Raw genomic sequence first — 19,194 nt, 5'->3', positions numbered from 1 at the left:
CATCTCTTGATAAGAACGTTACCTTCACTTATCTACAAACAGGGGTGAGTGTGGCAACTTGCATGGCCATCCTACATGTGGGTAGCACTCAACAGGTACGAACTGGGTCAACAAGTTCTAAAGAGGAAGATTATGAAAATGATGCTGCCACTATTGTACAGAAATGTGTAAGTAGATGAGGAGAACATGTTTGTTGTTTTCATTCTTGGCAAGCAAAGTGCCTAGAATTTGTATTTATTTGGATTGCCGTACTTATCTATTGCTTCTAGGCATTAGGCTTGCTGATATATCGAGAAGTAATGGGGTTGTTAACTGTGGAGGGCAAAAAAATTCCTGTTTGAGACACTGGGGTTTTAAAAATGTGTGGAATGGTTTAGTTACTGCCCAGTAGAGCTCTTAAACATTACAGAGGTTTTTTGATTTATTTGCAGCTTGAAATCTATGAAATGATTGGACAAGCCATCAGCAATTCACGCCGTGCAGGCGGTGAGGTAAGATTTGTCTCTTCAGGAGGCTTTTTCACTGTTTTTGTGCTGGTATATTTTGGCATTTGGACTTATACTTACTTTTTTTTTTCTCTCTCTCTTCTTTTTCCACTTTCGGCACGATAGCATTATCAGAACTTCCAGCTGCTTGGGGCTTGGTGTTTGCTAAACAGCCTCTTCCTCATCTTGAACCTCAGCCCCACGGCCTTGGCTGATAAGGGAAAGGAGAAAGATCCGTTGGCTGCTTTACGTGTCAGAGACATTATTGCTCGCACTAAGGAGGGAGTTGGGTCTCCCAAGCTAGGACCTGGGAAAGGGTATGTCGATATCTCGCTGAGGTAATCGTTTTCCATGTATCTAAGAAGGCACAGCAGGCAACTGCTTTGGAGTCTTGCTAGTTTCTTTAAATTTTCTCCGTGTTTGTAATTCAAGTCTTGATTCTTTATTGCCCAGTTCTTTTCTTTTTCAGTTTAGCAAAGCAGTTCCTTAATCCATTCACTCAATTTAATGGTCCTTGAGATTAYATCTTATCTTTTATTTTTCTGTAGACATCAAGGGTTTGGTGTTCTATCAGTGGTACTAGCGAATCATGCCATCARACTGCTATCATCGCTCTTTCAGGATCTGCAAGTGGAGGCATTGCACAAGGTGTGTGGGTAGCATGTATCTCTTTGTGAAATATTTCCCCTTCTGCACTGATACACACTTTACATTCTCTTTCAATGTTGTCGTCCAGGGCTGGGAGAGCGACGGTCCACCAGCAGTGCTGGATATCATGGCGCAAAGCACATCAATTCAGAGGATCCAGCGTCTGATAGATTCTGTACCGCTCACTAATTTGTTACTGACTTTGCTCTCTACTTCCTACAGAAAGGTAGGAGCTGACATGCTGCTAGAGAAGTTCTGTAGCTGAACCACTCTTGTGAAGTGTCAGCTGCGTGAAAAAGTCTCTCATTACAAACTATGAATATGTTAAGAAGAATTTAGAATTAAGCCGTCAACTGGGGGCTCTCTCTCTCCTCTTTTAGGAGACTGTAGATTTGACAAACCGGTTCTGAAACAGTTTTTCTGTAAGCTCAGTGGTATTTGTGAATTTAGTGAGAAGATGAAAAGGCTGTATTCAACACAGGCGCTTTCATGTTGAAGCTGTTACTTGAAGTGTTGCTTACAAGCTTGGTATAGATGACTTGTTTTCAACCATCCTATATATTTTTGATACAAATTAAGATGGGGGAGCCTTGAAGAAATGTTAATAAATAATTGAGTAGAATTTCACTAGAAGAAAATTAAAACTGCGTTAGGAYGGTCTTGTTTTCAAATTCTTATCTTTTATATTCCTAAAACTTCACTTGTTCTGTTGTGTTTTTAAGGCTTGTGTCCTGCAGCGTCAGAGGAAAGGCTCCATGAGCAGTGATGCGAGTGCCTCCACTGATTCAAATACGTACTATGAGGATGATTTTAGCAGCACTGAGGAGGACAGCAGCCAAGGTAATAGAGTTTGCAGCAAGCAACTTAACTCAGGATTTTACGCTTTCAGACTTAGCGGAAACCTGGCTACTGGGCTTTTGCCTTCATGGACTGGAATGAAATAGAATGCTGAAAACGTGAAGCAGTTTGTGAGATCCATTTGGCAAAAGCAATGCTGAATATATTCTTTTATGTAAACTGAAGCCAGAGTCCCTGGGATTTGGCAGTAATGCTTAGGAGGAGATTGGAAATAATTTCTTCTTGTAAATTCCTGCTGGATTGCTGTAAAAATGCTTGGCCTTGTGACTGGAAGGGAAAAAGAAAGCAGCAGCCTTAACTCTGCTCACTGGAACTCTTTGCCAGGCTTTTTCTAAGCTGAATAGTTTGTAGAAGGTAATCACTTATAATACTGTGGTTCTGTTTTTCCTGCGTCCTGTATTAGATGATGACAGTGAACCCATCCTTGGGCAATGGTTTGAAGAGACAATCTCTCCAAGCAAAGAGAAGGTGGCCCCCCCACCGCCCCCTCCTCCACCACCTTTGGAGAGCTCCCCTAGAGTAAAAAGCCCGAACAAACAGACTGCTGGAGAGAATGGGAACATCCTGGCCAGYCGCAAAGATCCAGAATTGGTAGGGGAAGATCTTCACGGTTAATGAAGTAAACAATGTGTTGTAGCGCCGTGTACTCGTCAGTGGCTAGCCGTGTCGACAGATAACATGATAAATGTCCAGTGTTTTAAGTACACTGCTGATGGAGAATCAGTGACTGTCTTGGCTTTGAAAAAAGATTTTTGCTTTACTCTTCTCTCAGGAGAAATATCGTAGTGTTTGTTATTGCTGGGGGAGAAAAGAGAGAAGATAGTATCCTTTTGGGTTATAGAGGGAGAGGGAAAATGAGAGCAGAGCTATAAGTAAAATACTTGTCTGATAGAATGCTTTTAACAACTCCATTGGGTAAAGTTGAAAATTAATGCTGCAGTTTAGAAGAAAAGGGACTTGCAGACTTTTCAGAGAATTGTAAAATCGGTCCTGATAAAGAACACGGTGAGAGTGCAGCGACCTGGATTGTAATGAGTAAAGTTAATCTGCACTCCACTGCCAGGGTGCAGTTAGGGCACTTGATTTATTTTGCTGATTTAGGGACAATTTTGTTTTTGTTTAATGCTTGCTTACGCACCTTCTGTTTTTGTTGCTTCTATAGTGCATTTCTCTTTTTCTTTTCAGTTTCTGAGCCTAGCTTCAAACATTTTGAACTTTATTACTTCTTCTATGCTGAACTCCAGGAATAACTTCATTCGCAACTACCTGAGTGTGTCTCTTTCGGAGCAGCACATGGCTACACTGGCGAGCATCATCAAGGAGGTGGATAAAGACGGGCTGAAGGGTGAGTGAGCAGAACTTCTTTACTAGTGAACACGTAGATTAGGATGTATAGACATATGTTTTCTTTGTTCTATGTGGAAATTTTAATTACAAGAGAGCAAGAGTAATAAATGGCTCCGTCTCTGTGTTACAGGCACATCAGATGAGGAGTTTGCTGCTGCACTATATCACTTTAACCATTCCTTGGTGACCTCAGACCTTCAGTCCCCTGCCTTGCAGGTTAGTCTGTGGTGAATGTGTAAATGAAATGAAGAGTTGGCGTATATTAATGTCTCATGGACTATGTGCACCTAGAATAGTATGTTGACGACTCCCTTTGGTCCTAGTCTATTCTTTTGAGAACAGAGCTTGCGATATTTTGGATCCAGCAAGTTGGATGATCTTTGCAGTCATCCAGTACAAAACATCCTGCGGAGTGTAAACTTCATGTCCAGAGTTCAGATTATTCCACTGAACTTTGAAGGTGATGAAAACGGAAAAGGAAATGAATTTGTATATTTTGTTTTGCAGAGTTGCCTCTATCTATGCATTTACCGAGAGGCATTTCTGCAGGCTTGCTTGGCTATCGCGACTGATACCAAAAGGCCTTGGAATTCTCTCAGGAGAGAATCAAATTAATCCCTTTGCTTTCATGTGCTAACTTCGTAGCCTCTAGGTTTCTTTGCTAGGTTATGTGTTGACCTGGCTTAACACGTTAAGTAGGGTTGTAAATCTGCTTACCAATCAGTGAATTCAGTCCCTATACTTCTTGTTGACTCTTTTCTACTGTATTTAAAATACTTTTTTTAAGCAGTCGGACTCTTAAAAAAAAAAAAAAAAAAAAAAAACCACAAAACTTGCATTTGTGGTACATCTGAAAAGAAGCAGTCTTTCCTGTGATCAGTAGAAGGGATCTTCTTCCAAATTCTTAGATCTTGAACATAGTACTTCTCTCATTTGATGCTGAGATAAATAAAAATTAAATTTTCTCTGTCAGTTTTAAAGGGCATTGAATGAAGAGCCTGTACTGTTTTTTGAAGCGAGTAGTCCCAACTCCWCTCCTTTTATTGGATCTAATGAATCGTTTTCCTTTTCTAAGCTCTTTGTTTCTTACTCTGTCACCTTTGGAGAAATAGTATATCCTCCAGTGCCACTTTTGATCTGTTGTGACCTTTTACAACTTGAAGAATACTCAGTTTCTAACTTTTACAAGTTATAGTACCAGCCAGAGTAAAAGCAGACTCTGCCAGCTGACCTGTGTGACTCTGCCAAAGCGTAATCTCTCCTGCTAGGATTTTGCTGTAAATGAGTAAAGCTCATTAATACCACGTTTTTTTCTCTGCATTGACAATGTAATTGAAAGGTGGTTGTGTTTTAAGTGGCAAAGTGAAAACATAAGTTCCCTCAATACCTGTGCCAGATACTCTAGATAGGAGAGATACTGATATATTAACCCTTTATAACCGCTGAGAGCCCTACTGTTTATTGCCATCTGTATGTCCAAAGGATGCTGTTAACTAAAGCAGCAGGTAGGACTTGCCTCTCTGCAACAAGTCTCTGTTTTGTTCCAGAACACACTTCTTCAGCAGCTGGGAGTTGCTCCTTTCTCTGAAGGACCGTGGCCTCTCTACATCCATCCTCAAAGTTTATCGGTGCTATCTCGACTTCTCCTTATTTGGCAGCATAAAGCCAGTGCCCAGGGAGATCCCGATGTCCCAGAGTGCCTTAAAGTTTGGGAGAGGTGAGATAATTTTATATTAAGCTGAAAATCAGTCCTCCCTTATCTCTCTGATGTTCTATTAAATGACAGTTCTCCTGGACCAGCTTAACAAATTAGATGTGTGTTCTCTGAACTCTGATGGCTGTGCAATGCTCAGAGGAGCTCAGGGTTATTCTGTGTTGCTGGAATTCTTTTTCTGTTGTATGGGAAATGAAATCAGTCACCGGAATTAGGATTTAGGTGGGTGGAACCTGGAAAAACTACAGCAATGCTGGTTTTAAAAAGAAAAGGTGAATGTCTTATTTCAGCAGGTTTCTGGTAGGGACGATGGTCCCAAGCCTTTTCCACTTTGTGTCATTATCTGGATGTGAGAGCCTCTAATAGGGTTTAGCTGACTTAACGTCAGCCTGGATGGCCTTTCCTGTGGGAATGAGTTTGCATCTCTGTTTCTCCTTTAAAGGATTGTTCATATTTCCCATGAAATGTGTTTGCTAGTTGAATTTATGAAGGTTTTTCTTTTGCATAGTCTCATTCCAGTGAATGGTGTAGTGAATTATTTGTGAAACTGCCAGTATTGGTTAGAAGTATAAGCAGAAAATTATCATTAAAATGTTTCTTGAAATTCTAGTTGAAGAGGTTTTAAGAAGGGATCTAAGCAAGGGGAAAAGTCACTTACAAACTTCCTTTGTTATTGTCAGGTTTGTGGGCACCCTGAAGCAAAATGCCTTGCAGGGGACTCTTCCCAGTGACACCGAAGATCTGAATGTCGAACATCTCCAGCTGCTGCTGCTTATTTTTCACAATTTCTCTGAGAGGGGCCGCAGATCCATCCTGACGCTCTGTATCCAGACAATCCTGGAGCTGACAGTGAACATGGATACCCAGCTGTGTTCTGTACCGCTTATTGTGGCTCGTCTGCTCTTGGTGTTTGACTACCTGCTCCATCAGTATTCCAAGGCCCCTATGTACCTGTTTGAACAGGTAAGATTTTGAGATCATGTTTGGGGTATTTATTTGGTCATTCAGCAGAAATCTGTATCAGGTAATCGTATGATGTGTTGTGCTTTCTTCAGGGCCTTTGCAAGTAACTCGGTTTTGATTTTGTTAACAGCCTTTGGGGTAATAACGAATGAATAATTGCGGCTGCTAATTCCTGGCAGCAGATTCAGATAGAGTGTAAATCCCTGGTATAACTACTGTCCTAATAAACATGAAAGCAAGGGCAACGGGCAAGGAGAAAGCCCACCTTATCTGTCAAAAGCATGAGTATTTTGGGTGTTCAGGCACTATTTCACGAATACCTTATACACAGTCTTCTTGCTTTAGCTTTTCTCTGTTGGGTCTGTTTCGCACTGTTCTCATCAATGGGTTGCTAGTGTTCGGCTTTTTTYGGTTGTTGGAATCATGCTCATTGATTTAAGCTGCTTACTCCAAAATAAAAGTTACCAGGCATGGTCCAGGGCTTCCCTCAGAAGCTGGGAAAGTTTGCATTTTAGCAGTGGGGTTGTTCGGGGCTTATGGGATTCTGTCYTCCACCCTTAATAATGAGGATGCCCTGTTTTTTTTCTGTTTTTTACTTAGGTGCAATATAATTTGCTGACTCCGCCCATTGGCTGGGTGAGTGGAGCCCAGGACAGCAGCAGACGAACCTCTGTCCCGCTCTATCACGGATTTAAAGAAGTGGAAGAAAACTGGACCAAACACTGCTCATCAGGTCAGAGAGGGAAATGTAGAGGAATTTTTTTTTTGTTCCAAGATTTGGTTTTACAAATAAACGAAAGCCCTCCCTATGGCCTGGCATGGGTACCTTTCCCTGCTTTTGAGGGGCAGAGCTAAAACAGATGAGATAAAAATGCATGTAATTTTAAATAGAAAAGAAGGAAATCAACAAATACTCCTGAATGCTTGAGCAGTTTTATTGAACAAAATAATTGTGGTCTAGGAGTATGCTACAAGTGATTCAAAGTAAGTCTGTATTTCTTATGTCAGGGTTATGGGAGCAGGAAAACCTGGCTGCATACACCGTAGATTAAAAGCACGTGTAATGTATCATGCCACTAGATTAGTGCAGYCTGATATAAGTCTTAAAATATGAAAGGGTTTTGGGGGATGGAGGAGAGAGGGTAAGACAGTACTGGTAACTAAAATCTGTCACTTTGAACATCATTTTTCTCTATTCATGTTCTAGATGCAGTTCCACAGCCCAGGTTCTACTGCATCCTATCTCTAGAAGCTTCTGAAGATGATCTGAACCGTCTAGATAGCTCGGTATTGGAATTTCTGTTTTAAAGACGTTTCTCTAAGCCTTCAGAGGACTGTGCTGTCYTGACAACTGGCAGAGAAAATAGAAGGAAAGGCTTGATGAAGCAGCTAGCATAGAAATTTTTCTCCAASTGGAGAAAAGAATAGTGGGTCAAGGGGATTAGATGGGATTCTCATTCTCTTTCTGTACTTCCCTGCGTGTCAGGGAAATCTGCATGCAAAGTAAAGTGTACTGCTATGAAGATATATTGGGCTACTTTTAGTAATACTCTAAAAAGGGCTGCATGTATTAGTATAGCTTTAGAAAGTTATAAAAGGCTTTTCAATTTTTTTTGATGTTGTTGAAATACGTAAGCAGAGCCTAACTTAAAAGCTACTGAGTGAAGTAGTCCTTGCTCATCCAGTCCTGATGTCTTCGTAGATTAATTGAGACAAATCAAGGCTGCCTGGGTTGCACTGAAATAAACAGTAGCTAAGGAGAGGCGACAGAATCTTTTCTGTTCATTTGTAGCACGTGATTCAAATAAGCATGCTATGACAGAGGGCCCTATCGCATCCGTACTGCTTTGCAGTGCTGCTGAAACATCTGAGACAAAGACGCTAGGCAGTGAAGTTGCTTTACCTTCCTTTTGCTCCGTGTTTTTCCTGGGTTTTGTTGTCATTAAGGTTCAGATGACCTTTCAGCGTACATACATGTATTAACGCCGTGTTGGCACCCTGACTGAGGCGAGAAGCACTTGACAGAATTAATCTCCTGAAGTTATTCTGAGGATATTCTGAATATCTGAAGGAAGACTTTGACTGTATAAAAGCGGTCGGTTGTGCCGTTTGCAAGGCAGCGATCCTGACTTGGCCTCTCTTGCAGGTTTGCGAAGTCCTTTTCTCGAGGACTATGAAGTATGATGAGCTCTACACAGCCCTGACTTCTCTCCTTGCAGCTGGATCACAGTTTGATACGCTCAGGAGGAAAGAGAACAAAAATGTCACTGCACTGGTGAGGCTCTGTGTGTTGCTGTAATGTTGTCTCTGTTGAGAAAACAGAGGATCTTTTTGTATAAAAACTAGTTTGGACAGTGGTTGGAGGAATGGAGAACTTAAAAATCTTACAGCTAATGGTGATACTTTTGGTGGTAGTAGTAAGTTTTGTATGAGTTTTTAATTCATAACATGTTTTAGACTTCTTGTATGTCCCTGGGGATTCCAAGAGGTTTGACTGAAATATGTATGATGAGGCCAAATAATTTTGTGTAATCTTTTTCTTTTTCTTTTTTTTTCCCCTCACTCATCTTTAGAAGGAAGTGAGGTGAGATAATTAAACAAAAGTCAGATTTAGCAGAGTTAAATTCGGTGCATAATGTGAGAGGAACTCAGTCCAGCATTTGTCATCTGATTTGGCACCTGATTTGATCTTTGGAAGTCCAAGGGTCCTTGATGAGATAACATTACAGTGGCTGTAATGACTGCAGCAGCAATTTTTCTTTACTATATCCAACTGTACTTCTGTTTAGGAGGCCTGTGCCCTTCAGTACTACTTCTTGATACTGTGGCGGATACTAGGGATTTTGCCTCCATCCAAAAACTACATGAATCAATTGGCCATGAACACACCAGAAATGAGCGAATGTGATATTTTACACACGTTGCGCTGGTCTTCCCGTCTGCGTATCGCATCTTATGTCACCTGGATCAAGGTACAGCCTGGTGTTTATAGGGGTGTTCTGTGATGTTGTGAGTGTGAATCTCTGATATTCTACCCTGACCGTGTGTGGGAATTATGTGGGTTTGGTGGTGAGAAATGGGAACTTGGGTCTGCGTTTTCTGAAGTGTTCTAGCMTGGTAGTTGGCAGAGTGGTTAATTGTGTAGCCCTTCTAAATTGTTAAGTGTGATGAATCTTTTTCAACATCTGTAGGATCACCTTACCAAGCAGGGCATGAAAGCTGAACATGCCGCTTCTCTCATCGAATTGGCCTCAGGCAAGTGCAGCTCAGTGAAGTATGATGTGGAAATAGCAGAGGAGTACTTTGCTCGGCAGGTAGGCTGGCGTGAACGCTACTGTGTACATTAAGCATCTGTTTTTGTGGAATGATTTGCACTTACAGTTCCATCACTTTATATTTTAAGATATCTTCTTTCTGTGGTGTCGACTGCACCACTATTCTTCAACTGCATGAAGTTCCCAGTTTACAGTCCATTTACACCCTTGATGCTGCAATTTCGAAGATCCAGGTTTCTCTAGACGAGCACTTTTCCAAGCTAGCTGCAGAAACCGATCCGCACAAGTCTTCGGAGATAACCAAGAACCTCTTGCCTGCTACGCTGCAGCTTATTGACACTTACGCTACGTTTACCAGGTATGACCCTTAGCACCTCTGAGAGGACTATGATTTCCTTCTGTGCATGGGGCTTTTCATTTTGTTCTTTGTTTTCTTAGAGGTGGGTGCCTTTTTTATAGTCCAGTGTAATTATTCTAACTTATGTCCTCTAGAATATCGAATATTTAAAAAAAAAAAGTAGCTTCTCAAGCATGTGTGTGTAGTTGTTATTTCTCAGTAATCTACTTGTCTGATCTTTCAAGACTTTCTTGCAAGCTTGCAAAAACAGCTTTTCTTCTCCTCATCTTACCAATCTGTAGAGTAGTGCTACACAAGGTTATTTTACTGAGCTATTATTGAGACTGTCAGAGAACCCAGCAAGGGAGAGAGGAGCGTTAGTTCTTACAGTAAAAGTCTGAGGACTTCTAAACTCTCTTTGGCTCCTGTGTAGAAGAAAGCAAAAGGAAATCACTTTTTTTTTTGAGCAGCCACTTCTCCTGGTAAGTGACTTAGAGGAGATAAAAACCCAGAACTCCCTTAGTGGTATCACATGAAGTAAGGGGCAGAACTTCTGAAGTTTGCTTTCCTATTTATCCCTGTATTGACACACTTTAGTTTTGAAATGCTGCTTCCTGAAATGAATCCTTTCCATCCTGAATGCAGATCTTACTTGCTGCGGAGCCTCTCTGAAGAGGGCTCCCCTGAGAACAAACCTTCTGAAGAGAAGCTACGAGGTTATGCTGCTGTCCTCGCAATTGGATCCAGCCGTTGCAAGTCAAATACTCTAGGTGAGGCTCCTGGATAGTTTAGGTGTCCTTTTGTACGTAGTCGAAGCTTTCTACAGTCCTGCCAACATCAGCTTCAAAGCTGTGCGCTGCCTAATGCCTTCTCTTTCTCGACCACTTGCTTCAAATCTGTGCGTCACCCTGTCAGCGGGAGACTGGGTATCTTTTCCTTTTGGTGTTGTAGCAGCTGAAAAAAGAGAGGAGGCCTTGAAAGAATAACTATCTCGTGGGATTATCTGGCTTTGAAATGCTTTTACAGCCATGTCAATGCTCCAGCGACAAAGCATGGCACAGTATGGGGAATTCTGAAATGTTCATATGGCAAAGGCTGTTGTGAATTAATATTTTTTTCCATGTTTCCTGTTGCCCTAATAAGGCAAAAGAAGCTGCGAAGCTCATGCAAACTTTAGTGATAATTTTGACTTGTAGAAAAGCATGAAACTAGCCTTCAGCAGAATTAGAGCTCAAACAAAGTTAGCTACTTCTTTCTGATCAAGACAGTTATGACTGATTCAAATAAGGATCTAGTTTTAAACAGTGTCTTAACAGCATTGCAGTTTTCAACAATATCCATGAAATTACTCAATGACTTATGTGCCTGTATTGACTGCAGGTCCAACGCTCGTTCAGAATTTGCCATCGGCTGTGCAGACTTTATGTGAATCGTGGAACAACATTCACACAAATGAGTTTCCGAACATTGGCTCGTGGGTGAGTCCAGTCCTGTGGATAGATCTGACACAATCTTAACTCCGTAAATTGCTGGGAATGCTGGGTAGCATGTTTTTCAGCTTAAAGATGAGTTCTGCTGATTTTTTTCTTTTTTTTTTGTCTCAATTCTTAGCGCAATGCCTTTGCAAATGACACGATCCCTGCAGAGAGCTACATCAGCGCAGTTCAGGCCGCCCACCTCGGCACGCTGTGCAGTCAAAGTCTCCCTCTTGCAGCTTCCCTAAAGCACACCCTCCTCTCCCTGGTCAGGCTCACTGGGGATCTCATTGTGTAAGTGACTTTTTTTTTTATATTGTATTCTTGATGTGTAGTTTTTGTCTGCTCTTTTGAATTTCTGTCTTCATCTGACTCTTTTGATAGAGCACTTCCTGAACTGGATATGTATTTTGAACCAAGCCTTTAATTGAGCTACTTTCAGTGTAAAGGTCTAAATTCAAAAATGAATGAAAAATAGCCGTGCTGTCTCTATCAGGTATCTCTAGAAGTCAAACACCCTGAGAGAAATCTGTAGTGCTTCTTGTTGAACCAGGACATAAAGAAACTGGAATATCAGCTGTGGCGATATGGATCTAAGTGATTAATTTGTATTTTGTTCAAAGCATAGGGAAGAAGTGAAATGAAAGCAGTTATTTTTTTCCAGTGACTTGTTTTAAGATATTCTGCAACAAAATATTTACTGACAATGCAGACATATCTGAAAACCATACTAAGTGATAATATGACCGTCTAGGAAAATGTTGTAGCTGTATATACGCAAAAAAATAAAAAATAAAAGGCAAAATCTTGGAAATTAGAACCATTTTGCTGAGGGGAAAATGGTTGGGATGGTATACTTATCCCTGGTTTTTGAAAAGGGCTTTTAATTTAGGCTTCCATCCAGGCTTGTCTTACTTGTGTGACTTTTGATTTATTCAGTAAGGACATTTCTTTGCTGTATCACGTAGATACTTATCTCGTTTGTTTGTTTGTTTTGTTTGTGTTTTCAAGCTGGTCAGATGATTTGAACCCACCACAGGTGATTCATTCCCTGTTGCCCCTTCTTTTGGAGACCAGCACAGAGAGCGTGGCAGAGATAAGCAGCAACTCGCTAGAAAGGATCTTGGGCCCTGCAGAATCGGATGAATTCCTCGCACGTGTTTATGAAAAATTGATCACAGGATGCTATAACATACTGGCCAGTCACTCTGATCCAAACAGGTAGTAGGTAGTCCTCTTTCAACAAAGCTGCATACAAAGAATTACTGCAATATCTTAAAATATCAGTATAGTGTCTTCAGCAGCACAACAGAGAGGCCAAAAACCAGCTTGTTTTCGTCTGTTGAAGACTACTGTACTTGCTGACTAAAAATACAGAATATTTTATCCAAGTTACTTTCAGCGTTGCAATTTAGGCAGCGTGGATTTTAGCCATTTGTTGTAACTCTGGGTGGATCACGTGATATATTAGGATACTTTTTTATTTAAGCAAATAGAAAATTATGGGGATATAAGCACAAAATCAGAGCTGAAGATGTCAACCTGACTTGCTTTATATTCCTTTGTCTCTCTTTTGCTCTTACATGGATGCCTAATCCCTGCTGTATAATGGCAAACTAGCCAAATTTATGCTTCCCTCCCCTCACTCACTGTATGTGTAGAGAGAATAAGCTTGATGCACAGATGTTGATTCCGCCAGGCTGGAACATAAAACTATTAGGCACGATGATATTGCATCTTGTTAACACTGATCCCCTCTGGATGGAAGGTGTTCAGAAGGAGATCTGCTGCGCCTTGTGGTAGAGAATGTAAACGTAATTGGATTTTACTTGCGGGTTGCRTTGTGGAGTGCAGATGAACAGAGGAGGGAATGGAGAGGAGTAAAGCTAAAAGAGACTTCAAGTGTAAAAAGAGCAGACAGTTAGAGGAATTTGTGTTGTGATGTGATGTGTCTGAGAGGTCTAGATTATTAGAGGATTCTGACTGTGTAACTTTCCTACAGCGTCATCCACTGCTTTTTTCTGATCATTTGGTGGATTTGTTGGTATTTATGTCATATTAGTTGATCAGTTGTTTTTCTCCAGCATCCTGGAAGGAGAATCACTTTCAGCTAGCAGAAGGTTTATTAGAATTGTGTTAGCAGAATTAGTCACTTCTTGGCACTCAGAATCGATGAAACTGTTGAAATTTTGCTTATATATAATTATTTAATGTGCATCTTTGATCCTCAGTGGCCTGGATGAGTCCATCTTGGAGGAATGTTTGCAGCATCTGGAGAAACAGCTGGAGAGCAGCCAGGCCCGAAAAGCCATGGAGGAATTCTTTTCGGAAAGGTAAAGTCATGCGGCAAGTTGTAGGCCAAGGACTTTATTTCTCTTTTCTCTTAGCTTATCACTCTCGACGCTTATGTTAAAGCCTTTGTGCAGGAAAGTGCAGACCTGTATAAGGGCAGGAGACCTTTCAAGCAACACAGGAGAGTGGAAAGACTTCCTGTGTGGGAGAGGAGCTGTGTCTTAGTCACTCCAAATAAAATACTTGGCGAGTCCATGTAGCTATTGGCCAGGGAGATCTTGAAACGTGACTGTTGTGTCGAGGGCCTTAAAAGGACATTTTTGGGAGGTGCAGGTCTATAAGGCACTACCGTTCAAGTTGCAAAATCCCATGTGCTCTCRGTCCCTCCTCGGGGCAATAGATTCATGTTTTTAAGGGTGGAGGTGGGGTGTTGGCCTGACTTACAAGAATGAACACAAACTGTGATAGAAACAGCATAGCATGACTTCAGTGTTGGGAAGGGATACAAGAGATGAACTGGAGGAAGACTTCTTCCTATTAGAAAGTTGACTGATGTCTGGTTTTGCTTTCCACTTGTTCAGCAGTCCAAAATTGAAACAGTTTGGCTGTTGTGCATTGTTAACATGGAAAGGAAACGTAGGCAAGGAGACATTGAAATTGGATTTGGAAACAAATACAGGCCCTTTTGTGACTTAATCTGTGGTGAATAATGATTTGTGACTCATGACTTTGAGATTTGCAGGTTTGAATCTGAGCTGAGAGTTTGCCATTTGTCTGAAAGCACCTACTGTGGCTTGGCTGCAGAGCAATCTTAGGGTTGCAGTGTGCTTTCCGGACTTCTTCCATCTCTGCACAATGCAGGCTGTTATGTATCAGAGTAGCTGTAACTAAGTAGAAGTGGAAAAAAAGGGCTTTTGCAAAGCTTGAGTTAATTTTTCCCCCTTCCAATAGTGGAGAATTGGTGCAGATCATGATGGCGACGGCCAATGAGAACCTCTCAGCAAAGTTCTGTAACAGGGTGCTGAAATTCTTCACCAAGCTCTTCCAGCTAAGTAAGTGCTTGTGTTCGCTGTCTGCATCGTGCCTTTGTCCACCTAATATTGTTCTTGTACTAGAGAGATTGCAAGAGGAAGGTGCTTGTAAGAGAAGCTCTGAAAGGAAGCGACAGCTTTACACTTAACGTTTTCCTGTTGTGTTTGTGTTTTGCTCTTTTCTTTCTCACTTCCCCTACTCAGCTGCACATGTTTTTTTGGCCATGTGCCCTTTTAGTATTTGATGGCAGCTAACTTTCATGTTAGGGAGAGATGAAGATAGTTTAGCTCTGAGGAAAAGACAGATGGGCTTTTTGTGCTCATATTCTCATAATGCCTGTGAGGAAATAATTACTACATCTTGGAGAAATGCCTTTTGCTCTTTATAGTTGATTACTTGTCACAGTAAGGAGGGAAAGCGGGTGTTTGAGAGAACCTAGCAAAGGAAGAAAACTTAGAATAACTGTCTAGGCAGCTCTTAGCTTCGTACTCCGTGTGTGAACGTGCGGAGTCTGTTCTGTTTTGCACTGGGTACCAGTTCCAACGAAGCATTTTGTATCTGAGTGAGACCAGGAACAGAGGGAAAGCCATCTTCAAAAACGTCTCTTTATAGCATCTGTGTCACTCACTGATAATTTTTCCTCTTAGCTGAGAAGAGTCCCAACCCCAGCCTGTTGCGACTCTGTGGCTCTTTGGCTCAGTTGGCTTGTGTGGAACCTGTACGTCTGCAGGCCTGGTTAACCAGGATGACCATGTCGCCGCCCAAAGATTCAGATCAACTGGACGTTGTTCAAGAGAACAGGCAGTTGCTGCAGCTCTTGACAACATATATTGTTCGGGAAAACAGGTAAAGTACAGCCTTTGTCATTGGTGCACTGTTAATTTGTTTTGCTCTGTAGATACGCGAGTTAATTATGAGTTGCTGATGGCTTTCTGTTGTCAGCTTTCCAATAGAATAATCAGGATATGGCTGCTTGCAATGTAGGCGTTGCCGTGTCAGTGCTCTTGCAGTACGGGGCTTAGCTTTACTTCAGTGGGTGACGTACTCCATCTGCAACTTTCTTCTTTTTGATCAGCCAAGTCGGAGAAGGCGTGTGCACTGTTCTGCTGAGCACTCTAATACCGATGGCAACAGAAATGTTGGCCAATGGCGATGGTACAGGCTTTCCTGAGCTGATGGTCGTGATGGCAACTTTGGCCAGTGCAGGACAAGGTGCGGGACATCTCCAGCTTCACGGTGCTGCTGTTGACTGGCTAGGCAGATGGTAAGAGCAAACTGTATACTGCTGTTTGTTCACTTGTATGACTTAGACTCATCTTTTCTAGTAGTTTGGGGGCAGGAGTGAATGTTTGCTGATACAGACTTGTTTTCCAGTTTAATGTTTCTTGTTTGGAGTACAGAATGACTGCGATGGGCTTCTTTGTATGTCTCCGTTGAGAATAACTATGTGATCTTTGTCTTTTCCACTCTTGATGATTTAAGTAATTACTGCATTGATACCTTTCCTATTGCTGATGGAAAGCAAACTAAATGCTTGAAGCTATTTGTGGTTTATACTGGGTTTATACTTCCCAAAGGCTGTTAGTTGTAACAATTTTTCCTCTCTCTTCTGCTACAGCAAGAAATACTTGTCTCAAAAGAATGTGATAGAAAAAATGAACGCCAACGTCATGCAGGGGAAGGTAAAACATGTAGCTGTTACTCAATTTGCGGGAATAAATCTCGGGCATGAGCTGTATTGGCTGTCGTGTTCTCCTTGCGTGGTGGGAGTTGAAAGAGATTTGGTTGGTCGGGGTGTGTGTGTGTGTGTGTGTGTGCGCGCTATATTTTCCTGCCCTATAGCAGCTATTGTGGGATGTAAGTGTTGCCTCTCATTTTTGCTAATCTTTGCTTACAGCATGTTACTATCCTGGAGTGTACGTGCCACATCGTCTCTTACCTGGCTGATGTCACTAATGCACTGAGTCAGACCAGTGGCCAAGGACCAAGTCATCTTTCTGTTGACGGAGAAGAACGGGCTATTGAGGTGGATTCGGACTGGGTGGAAGAGTTGGCTGTGGAGGAGGAAGACTCTCAAGCTGAAGATTCGGTAAGTGATAACCACGGTTAATGCTGCAAATGAGATGGAGATTTCTGTTGCAGCTTCCCTATCAGAATTGTTCAGGTTATAAATTAAGATATTTTTGTCTGTTCCTAATGTGAARTTGAGTGAAGAGCCTTAGTTGTCAGATCTGGAAGGGAATGTCTGTCATTCCTGCATAAATCTTTTGATTTTATGATGTCAACAAAAGGCAAAAGCTTTTTTTAGAAAAAGAAAGGAAGAAATGAAGTAGGAATAAGATGTCTGTTTTTACCTAATTGTTATCAWTTATTAGCTTTTATATCGATGAGCAACGTAGAATAGGTTTTTAAGTGCTGCTAGGTGAAAAGCAAGCTGTTACTAACTCATTCTTTAAAATCTGTCATCTCAAAATAATATTTTTGTTACTATTTCCTTTTTATTGGTTAATTCTTTCTAGTTACTGTAAAATGAGGCCATGTCCTCTCTCCGTGTGGTTTGATACTAGCTGCCTTCTTTTGGCTAGGTGGTGCTAAAACTCACTGTTCTTGAAATGCACATTTGGTAGATGAGGAACATGTACCATGTGCCTTTAGCGTAGCCGTGCAATTGTAGCGCCTTACTAAAACGCTTTTTTTCTCGTATAGGATGAAGATTCTCTTTGCAATAAACTCTGTACCTTCACCATCACACAGAAAGAATTCATGAACCAACATTGGTAAGAATCTTTCAAGACTTCCTGGTCAGAATTGCAGCTTGATATTTCTGGCCATTGAGAAGGAGAGAAATGCAGTCTGTAGAGTCTTCCTGAGGCACTGTAATTTCTAACTTATCYGGTTTATTTTGTGCAGGTATCATTGTCACACTTGCAAGATGGTTGATGGGGTTGGTGTTTGCACAGTTTGTGCTAAAGTTTGTCACAAGGATCATGAAATTTCTTATGCCAAGTACGGATCATTCTTCTGTGACTGTGGAGCCAAGGAGGATGGCAGTTGCCTGGTAAACTGTCTTTTTGTCAAAATTCAAGCAGTTTGTCCCCCCACAAGCGCTTTCCTGAGTTTTTAAGGACTTCTGCAGAGTTTTCTGTTCTACAGTAATTTACGTCACAATACGAATGCATAAGAGTACTGAGACTTGAAGGCCTTGGCTTTACAATGAACTTTACCTCTTCCTCCTAATTTACAGCTTGCCTGGTGACTTAATTTTTTTTCCACCGAATAAATGCATTGACAAGTCTCTCTACTGATGGCTACTGGGATTCCACCTATTTTTTCCAGAATTCACAAGTTGGCTTAAGCTGTCCAGCTGTCAGATACCAGCTCTTTCTATGCTTTCCACTAGCAGCAACTAAGTTACTTTCAAATATGAATGTTTTTCTAATACTTGGGTGGAGAGCGACATGCAGGATACAGGATGGTGGTTCTTACTTCGTTAAAATTGCATTCTGTGAGAATTGCATTCCGTTTTTTTCAAAATTACATTGTTACTGCTGCTATTACAATCTGTATTCGTTTTGTCAGTGGTAAAATTGAGTCTGGTTTGGGCTCTCAGTCTTGCTGTTTCGTTGTCAGGCTTTGGTGAAGAGAACTCCCAGCAGCGGCATGAGCTCTACCATGAAAGAATCCGCATTCCAGAGCGAGCCCAGAGTGCCCGAGAGTGTAATTCGACATGCAAGCGCGTCTCCTGCAGAGAAAGCCAAGGTCACCATCAGTGAGGGGAAGGGCCCCGACGAAGAAAAACCCAAGAAGAGCAGCCTATGTAGAAATGTCGAGGGCTGTCGGGAGGAATTGCAGTCCCAGGTATAATTATCAGCTAGCTGTTAAAGGGAAGGTGGCCTATGCTGAAGGTTAATTTTGAATTCTGTATYGAGTAGCTTTGTTGGTTATCAGCGAAGTTGCCTAATTTTTGTGCTTTTCATTATGCTAATGGGGATCCTAAAAGCAGCATCAGGTTTGAAAGAATAGCTGAAACGCAGCTCTTGTGAAGATTCCCAGCAGGAGTATCTTGTGCCTGACTTGCCATATCTGTTTCTTGTAGGCTAACTTCTCCTTTGCTCCTTTGGTGCTGGAGATGCTGAATTTCTTAATGGATGCCATTCAGATAAACTTCCAGCAAGCTTCAGCCATGGGCAGCAGCAGTCGTGCACAGCAAGCTCTCAATGAGCTGCACACTTTGGACAAGACAGTAGAAATGACAGATCAGTTAATGGTATGATACTAAAGGTGTTAAGAGTGCTTGGAATATGAGTGGGAGGGATCGTTTTCAAGCAGAAAAGTTTCAGTGATATACTTCTATATGTGCTGTTCATTACTAATGACTCAGGTCCCAACTCTTGGCTCTCAAGAAGGTGCTTTTGAAAACGTCCGCATGAACTACAGTGGTGACCAGGGCCAGACGATCCGACAGCTGATCAGCGCTCACGTGCTGAGGCGGGTGGCGATGTGCGTGCTGTCTTCCCCGCATGGACGTCGTCAGCACCTGGCTGTGAGCCATGAAAAGGGCAAGGTGAGTCCTGAGAAGACAGCTACTTCTAGCTCTATGAAGGAGGTTGGATTGTAAAGGAGAATGAAACAGCCTTAAAATACTAAGCAACAAATAGAAAAAGATTCAGGCTCCCTGTTGTCAGATCTGTGTCTTCTGTAAAGTATTAGATAACTGAGAAGAAGCTCTTATTCTTCAGAGAAAAGTATTCTTGCAGCAGACAATGAA

At 41.7% G+C, this 19,194-nt stretch overlaps 1 protein-coding gene across 3 annotated transcripts in view; it reads left to right on the top strand.

The window, feature by feature from the left end:
* UBR4 (ubiquitin protein ligase E3 component n-recognin 4) overlaps window positions 1-19,194 on the top strand; it is an 80,324-nt gene that overhangs the window by 7,917 nt on the left and 53,213 nt on the right. For all 3 annotated transcript variants that reach the window (XM_026082436.1, XM_026082435.1, XM_026082434.1), the window contains exons 9-40: window positions 43-167; window positions 432-491; window positions 612-802; window positions 1,034-1,133; window positions 1,222-1,359; window positions 1,856-1,973; window positions 2,395-2,582; window positions 3,177-3,336; window positions 3,469-3,554; window positions 4,886-5,055; window positions 5,733-6,015; window positions 6,616-6,748; window positions 7,223-7,302; window positions 8,162-8,290; window positions 8,805-8,987; window positions 9,207-9,329; window positions 9,419-9,648; window positions 10,273-10,397; window positions 11,008-11,105; window positions 11,239-11,396; window positions 12,114-12,323; window positions 13,334-13,435; window positions 14,346-14,446; window positions 15,074-15,272; window positions 15,502-15,690; window positions 16,045-16,108; window positions 16,324-16,515; window positions 17,133-17,203; window positions 17,337-17,484; window positions 18,057-18,284; window positions 18,523-18,693; window positions 18,808-18,990. In XM_026082436.1, the coding sequence (XP_025938221.1) occupies window positions 43-167; window positions 432-491; window positions 612-802; window positions 1,034-1,133; window positions 1,222-1,359; window positions 1,856-1,973; window positions 2,395-2,582; window positions 3,177-3,336; window positions 3,469-3,554; window positions 4,886-5,055; window positions 5,733-6,015; window positions 6,616-6,748; window positions 7,223-7,302; window positions 8,162-8,290; window positions 8,805-8,987; window positions 9,207-9,329; window positions 9,419-9,648; window positions 10,273-10,397; window positions 11,008-11,105; window positions 11,239-11,396; window positions 12,114-12,323; window positions 13,334-13,435; window positions 14,346-14,446; window positions 15,074-15,272; window positions 15,502-15,690; window positions 16,045-16,108; window positions 16,324-16,515; window positions 17,133-17,203; window positions 17,337-17,484; window positions 18,057-18,284; window positions 18,523-18,693; window positions 18,808-18,990 (4,736 nt within the window). The remainder of the gene's footprint in view (window positions 1-42; window positions 168-431; window positions 492-611; window positions 803-1,033; window positions 1,134-1,221; window positions 1,360-1,855; window positions 1,974-2,394; window positions 2,583-3,176; window positions 3,337-3,468; window positions 3,555-4,885; window positions 5,056-5,732; window positions 6,016-6,615; window positions 6,749-7,222; window positions 7,303-8,161; window positions 8,291-8,804; window positions 8,988-9,206; window positions 9,330-9,418; window positions 9,649-10,272; window positions 10,398-11,007; window positions 11,106-11,238; window positions 11,397-12,113; window positions 12,324-13,333; window positions 13,436-14,345; window positions 14,447-15,073; window positions 15,273-15,501; window positions 15,691-16,044; window positions 16,109-16,323; window positions 16,516-17,132; window positions 17,204-17,336; window positions 17,485-18,056; window positions 18,285-18,522; window positions 18,694-18,807; window positions 18,991-19,194) is intronic.

This window comes from Apteryx rowi, unplaced genomic scaffold (genome assembly GCF_003343035.1).
Source record: "Apteryx rowi isolate R43461 unplaced genomic scaffold, aptRow1 scaffold_577, whole genome shotgun sequence".
In the NCBI taxonomy this organism is placed as follows: domain Eukaryota; kingdom Metazoa; phylum Chordata; class Aves; order Apterygiformes; family Apterygidae; genus Apteryx; species Apteryx rowi.
The sequence above is the reverse complement of the archived record's forward strand: the minus strand, read 5'-3'. Positions and strand labels throughout refer to the sequence as shown.